This window comes from Wasmannia auropunctata, unplaced genomic scaffold (genome assembly GCF_000956235.1).
Source record: "Wasmannia auropunctata unplaced genomic scaffold, wasmannia.A_1.0 LD334186.1, whole genome shotgun sequence".
NCBI classification, from domain to species: domain Eukaryota; kingdom Metazoa; phylum Arthropoda; class Insecta; order Hymenoptera; family Formicidae; genus Wasmannia; species Wasmannia auropunctata.
The window spans coordinates 849,020-855,660 of record NW_012028704.1 but is presented as its reverse complement, the minus strand read 5'-3'; the positions used below and the strand labels follow the sequence as shown (position 1 = coordinate 855,660).

Below are 6,641 nucleotides of genomic sequence, written 5' to 3'. Positions count from 1 at the left end.
TTTTTTCTCATTTTTTAAAACTTGAATTTTGTAAAAAAAAAAACAATGCAAAAATTATCCTTTTAATTATTTTATGTTTTCTTTTTATTATCATTTTTCTTGTATCAAACAATAATTTTACAAAGAAAAAAAATATATGGATATACATGGACATATTTTGTATATAATTATATATATAATATACAATTATATACAAATGTGGAACTTTTTTTCCCGGGTAATAATTATTATATTTTAGTATAATAATTACTATAGTCGAGACATTAGTCGACTATAAGTTCCATCCTTCCAGTCTAACTTCAAAATGTTTAAACTCGGTCTACATAAGTCGAAATTAACATTCAACGTATTTACAAACGCGTATCGCGAGTCAATCATCAGAAGCAGTACAAGTACTTAGGTACTGTAACTATAGATACAAGTGGAATATTATAAAAGAAAACTCAAATAAAAGTCGAAACATTTACGTTTTTATATTTATCTAATAATATATTTTTAAACACACTTTCATCTGGTGTCGGCTTTATTCCTAGTTATTGAAGTCTACAGAATGCTATTACACGTGTCTTATGACAAAAATTTCAAACCTAATGATTAACTGCAAAATAAAGAGATCCGACAACTTTTTTATCTTGCAGCCAATCAATAAATTTGAAATGCTTTGTCATATATGACAAATGTAATATCAGCCTATACACACACAACTCAACTATACAAATATTATAAATTGTTTTCTTAAATATATACACGCGTATTCAAACACGTATAATTTTTAGTTGTGCTTATATTAAAATTATAATATCAAGATCAAGAAATGTTTATTTATTCTCCTATGTCTTTTTTATGTTGAAAAATTGTAACATCAACAAATACATATTATAATAAGAAAGAAAGTAAAATAAACATTAAGTGACACGTCAAAACAAATTTTATTGTAATTACAATTATATTACTTGTAATTATTCCAAATAATTATTTTAATTTCTTTTAATCAAAATGTGTGATGTATGTATAAAAACTTTGCGATAGTACAGAAAAACTTTATTATATAATATTATTAATGTTATAAAATATCATTAATATTGAATAAAAATAAAATTAATATTAATTATTTAAATTTAACTTTACAAGCAGTTTTCATTTTTATTTACTTTTTTTAATCTAACTTTATTAAAAATTCTCTATTTATGCTTGTTTTAAACGTACACATAATGTTTGAAGCGAGCAAGAATATATTTAATTTATTATTATTACATAATTTCGACTTTAAAATATGTTAAATATAATTAAATGCAATTATACATTATTCTGCAATTTGATGTGAAACAGTTTTCAAAAATCTAGAAAAATTTTTATCAGGTTCCAAATTCAGAAGCTGACAGGTTCGATTCCATAAATCTTCTGCAATTTGATTATTTTGCGCTTGGCTCTGTGGAGTCGCAACGCCGCATTCTCTTCATAAAAACACAAATAAAAATATTATTAAAAAATTCTCTTGTAAAATATCTTGTAAAATAAAGAGAAAGAATATTATATAATATTAGAATATTCTCTTTCTATATAGTTACAAATGATACATGTACAAATATATTATAAATGTAGGTAAAAGACTTTAAAAAATGTTGCTTACGAAGAAATAAATAATATTGTGCAAAATTTATAATAAGTGACAATATAATAAATGTGAAGCAACACACGTTTATCTTTTCGATTAAAATCACATTATATAAAACATTAATTATTCCGGAAAATTGAAATTACTTTTTCGCACATTATATTTCGCAAAAATAATTTTGTATATTCTTTTTCCTTACCTGTAATAAAGACCAGTCTCGTTAGCTGCCTGTTCGGCTACTGAACAATATATAGTCGTTTGTGCACCTTGCTCAGGATTTTTTAAGATTGGTCGCAGAATTGATTGAAAAATAGTGCTTGCACCTGGAAATACTGTTGTACTAAAATGTCGACCTAACTCGGTCGTTATAACACCGGGGTGCAAAGCATATACGTTTATTCCGTAAATGTGTGCCTCTGGAAAATATACACATATTTTAATTTATAAATTGTTTTTGCAGTAATAACACTAAAATATAAAACAATATAAAAAGTCTCAATATCTTTATCTATTTCAATAAATTGTTTTATAAATAATTTGATTTGCACATTTTTAACAGTAGATTAATTTAAATAAATTCGGAGTTCATTTTTCTTTGGTAAAATATCGATAAAGAAAAGTCATCTATTGTAATCTTTAACTTTACATCTATAATAGTTTTAAAAATCTATAATAAAATAAACTTTATCTAAAATTGGCTGGAAAATAATTTTATAATTCATTTAATTTCTTAAATTTTCAAATTTGTAAGAAACATTTCGCTTCCATCTTTTGTAACTAAGAAATGTCGGTATGTGACATTCTTGTTAAAAAAATAATTTTCAAACCAGAAAAATCTGAACAAAAATAATTGTAAAAAATAACGTCCAAAAACCGAAACACTGTATAAATTAATATCTAACAATAAGCTATTAGCTAAAACTAATAGAAAACTTACTATTCATTTTTATAATTGTTAATGTGTTATTTTAGCGCTAATCTTCAAACATACATGTAATATTCAGATCTTCATTATAATATTTATATCTTCAAATAATTATTTTCACATACCTTTTAATCGACGAGCGAGTTCTTTGGTAAACAATATGTTTGCTAGTTTACTTTGTGCGTATGCTCTAAAGGGAGTATATGTCTTCTCCAAATTTAGATCTTCATGTATAGCGCCAACTGTATTACAATAATACCCATCACTATTAGTATGTAATTGTTTCTTTCTATTGTTATACATCATGGAGAAAAAAATTTGCTGATGTAGAAGATGTTTAGCTGTTATGGCAAATTTCGTTAGTTATCGATATCAAACAATTAGTTAAAAAGACTAATTTTATTTATTGTGATAACTTTAAATTTGTAAATTATTTTGATACAGTAATAAATTAAATTTTTTTCTATCTTTTTCTTATTTTTCAATTTTTTTATTCTCATGTCAATGATAGTTTTGTCATGATAACAAAATACATTTACTAACAATAAGATATATTATTTGCCTTAACAGCAAATTTACATAAATGAATCTACTTATTATTAGTAAAATTTTTCTATTTTCCCAGCAAAACTTTCCAGATCTTACTACAATATTAAATTAACTTATATCAATGCAAAATTTGTCTCTTATTGCAGCAATAATGATTTTGTTGAAAGCTAAATTATTTTTCTCCCGTGATAACATTAAGTTAATATACGTCAAATAAACATATACTATTAGCAATTCACACGTATTAATGTGCATTATTAAATTTTAATTTAGCTTGTAACGTTACTAGGTTTACGCACACATGTGAAGACATGATGAAACATTCAGTATTCTACAGCCGGAACCGGAGGATTGTATTTTTGGTAGCAACAAAAGCGTCAAGAGAAAATGACCGATATGATTCGTTTGCAGCTGCAAATCGAATCCATCCTCAGTCTTTTCTTGCGGGCACATCATCACGCCAGCGTTGTTTATTAGTATGTGAATGGCCGATTCTTTTTTCAATAGATTTTTGGCACATTTTTTTATGCTTTTCAGGCTGCAAAGATCCAAAGAATAAACCGCGAATTCACCTGGAGTACCTTGAAACTGTTCCCTGTCTGCCCTGAAAATTTCATATCATATTAATTATCATATCTATTATATACGTACCAGGTGTTGCATCGACATGCAGGTATGACATCAGCATGATAAGTTGCCTATATAAGCAGGCATGAAAAATTGTTCACAACTGCATAGACTTCGGCGGCATAGTCAATGGAACATCTTTTTTCTATACAGTTCGTAACATATCAAATTATGATAGAATTATGACGGACTGTCGTAGCAATAGATTAAAACAGAAGCCATAGTGACAGGTTCATTTAGATAATATTAAAAATTTCATTTAGATAATATTAAATATAAAAAACAGTCGAAAAACTTTAAACAGACATGAAACGAAGATTGAACATAATTATAAAACCTATAATAAAAACTTTATCAATTTTAAATTTCAATAACTTTATACGATAGTTTAAACTGTATAACATTCTAAACACGAGTGAATTCGTCATAAGATTAATAATATTTGGACAACAGAAGATTAGCTAATAAGTCTCGCCAGTCAATAATGTATTAAATATTTTAAACGCGTTAACTTAAGAGTGATAAGAGATTTTGGCATAATTCAATTTAATTAAATCCTTTAATTGTTTGGTATAAATGATAGGTTTTCTTGATAGCTTTAACATACTTAGACAAACAAGATTACATCACATCCTATTAGATCTTATTTATATCGCTGTGTACAATGCTTTGCAAATTAATTATACCGGAAATTCTTGTTGAGGGAAAGTATAATTAAAAAGTTTTATGTCAAGTACCCGAGAATATTTTTTTCTTGAAAAAAAATGGCAATAATATGTTATTGCTAAATTGTATTTATAAAACATAAAAATTGTTAGACATTTGTCCGAAACTGCTTAGTTTCAAAGATTCAAGGTGTCAAAGTTGAAGGAAAAACTTTTTTCCAAAAATTTTTTAAATCGTTCGGACTATTTTGATGATAGGTATATCCTATGATCATATTCCGCTATTATAGCTGAAGAAGATTCCATACAGTCAAAACGTACTAGTCATTTTTTTTTCAATGATTTTTAGTAAAATCTGAATTTTACATCTATGTATTTGTTTTTTGTTGTTCGCTTTTTAGCCTCTTTTTTAATAAACACGTTATTTGCTTCACACACACACACACACACACACACATACACACACACAAACACAAACACACACACACACAAAAGCGATTCCTATTCAGTTTCAGTGTATACCTATATATAATAACTTTACTTACCTTGAGGGAGGATTTTTTTTTAAATCTTCAATTGCATCTCTTGCTCTTTGCAGATCTCGACAAGCCAAAATTACTCTTGCTCCTATATAAATATAAATATTTAATTCAAACATACGAATACTGTTTCTCATATCAAGTTGTGCTAGAACACCATCAATTAACTAGTACAATGTTTGTAAACTTCTTGAATGAATATTGACTTCAAGCAACAAAAAATTTAAACTCAATTATTATCAAACATTACACGTACACATATTAAACATGTGTAATTCTCTGGAGATAAAGTTAAATAAAATCAATAAACCTGATTTAATAAATCTTTAATTCAAGAAGCTACCAATTCCTGATAGAATTTTCCAAATTAATGGAAAGTTACCTCTTCTGTAAAGATCTCTTGCGGTCTCCTTGCCAATTCCAGTATTCGCTCCCGTTATAAGTACGGTCTTGCCAACAAGCCTTGCTTTGCTGTTACACTGACCGTGAAACGGCCACATTTTCACGACACAATTTTTTATATGGTTTCACAACGCGCTTTTAAGACGCAGTTGTCTACGGCAACTCGTGTTCGAATGCCAAGGTCGTCTGTAGTATACAGATTGTGTGTTGGCCGAAACCTTTCACGAATAAGATTCAAGGTTTACAATGAAATACAGAAGCGTCTGATGTGGTCTGTAGATAATTTTCGTGTTACGGTATTTATATAGTTACTGAGAGGCAAAGAGAAGGGAAAGAAAGAAAGAGGGGGAAAGAAGGGTAGAGATAGAGAGAGAGAAAAACATCCTTAATACGTAGTATTTTACTAAATATATGTATTAAACATTTTTTATTATTTATTTATCTAAAATTTAGAATTGTTTAAAAAAACAATATTAATGTGAAAAAGCAGGATTCTCGACTTAAAACGAGAGTTGACATATATTCTTGTAATGATGATATATTGATGTTACTGATCTCACGTACTTTTCTGTTCCTATTAATTTGTTAAACGATCATGCTGATTGATATCGCACTGTCTTTTTATTTTTCCAAAGCTTCGGTTTGCGATGGAAGAAATATTCCATAATGGTGTTGTTTGTTTCTCAAATGTCAAAGATTCCACTTCGGAACCGCAAGAGACTCAACCACAATTTTCAAAAATACAATTACCGCATTCAATTTCTATTAAATTTTATCGTACACTGAGAATGACTCCAAAGGGAGTTGAAACGTTCGTTTCGTAATGTATTTTATACTCATGTAATACGAATTTTCAATATTGTTAATATATTATACATATTTTGGGACATTAAAAACTACTCAGTACTTTCATTAGCTTTACTTTATTTTGTATTTTTAAATATAGAATCCTGCCTTTTTACATTAATACTGTTTAAAAAACATTAAAACTAAATAACTAACAATTGAGAACTTTAAAACGCCAACACAGTACAAAGCGAATCTTGGTGCTTTCGTATAATTTTTACGGTGAATCTTACAATTTAATTGTGATATTACATACTATACTCATTTCGAAGCGCTGGAGAAGCACGCGATTTGCGGCCACGTGGTGTTATATGAACCGAAAATTGTAAGATTCACACTAAAAATTATATGGAAGCACCAAGATCCGCTTTGTACCGTGTTGGCGTTTTAAAGTTCTCAAGTTGTTAGTTAAAGGTCTCTAGATACTTATTAAATAAATTAATGAGCCTTGATTTTAAATTTTATTTTAATTT

At 27.6% G+C, this 6,641-nt stretch overlaps 1 protein-coding gene across 1 annotated transcript; it reads right to left on the bottom strand.

The window, feature by feature from the left end:
* Positions 1-1,117: 1,117 nt before the first annotated feature.
* On the bottom strand, positions 1,118-5,608 carry LOC105459529 (retinol dehydrogenase 12-like). The gene is made up of 6 exons (XM_011705648.1): positions 5,303-5,608; positions 4,927-5,008; positions 3,389-3,693; positions 2,666-2,782; positions 1,815-2,031; positions 1,118-1,454 (listed from the first exon to the last, which is right to left on the bottom strand). Exons 1-6 carry the CDS (start codon positions 5,418-5,420, stop codon positions 1,304-1,306), a joined length of 990 nt encoding a protein of 329 aa, XP_011703950.1. The 5' UTR covers positions 5,421-5,608; the 3' UTR covers positions 1,118-1,303.
* Between the last annotated feature and the right edge of the window lie 1,033 nt (positions 5,609-6,641).

What these genes read in the sequence shown, in the direction of transcription:
- LOC105459529 (XM_011705648.1), bottom strand. Translation starts at nt 5,420, where the DNA reads ATGTGGCCGTTTCACGGTCAGTGTAACAGCAAAGCAAGGCTTGTTGGC. An exon ending in AAGAGATCTTTACAGAAGAG is followed by an intron (nt 5,009 to 5,302) that starts GTAACTTTCCAT and finishes ATATTTATATAG; the next exon opens with GAGCAAGAGTAATTTTGGCT. An exon ending in GAGACTGGTCTTTATTACAG is followed by an intron (nt 1,455 to 1,814) that starts GTAAGGAAAAAG and finishes GTTTTTATGAAG; the next exon opens with AGAATGCGGCGTTGCGACTC.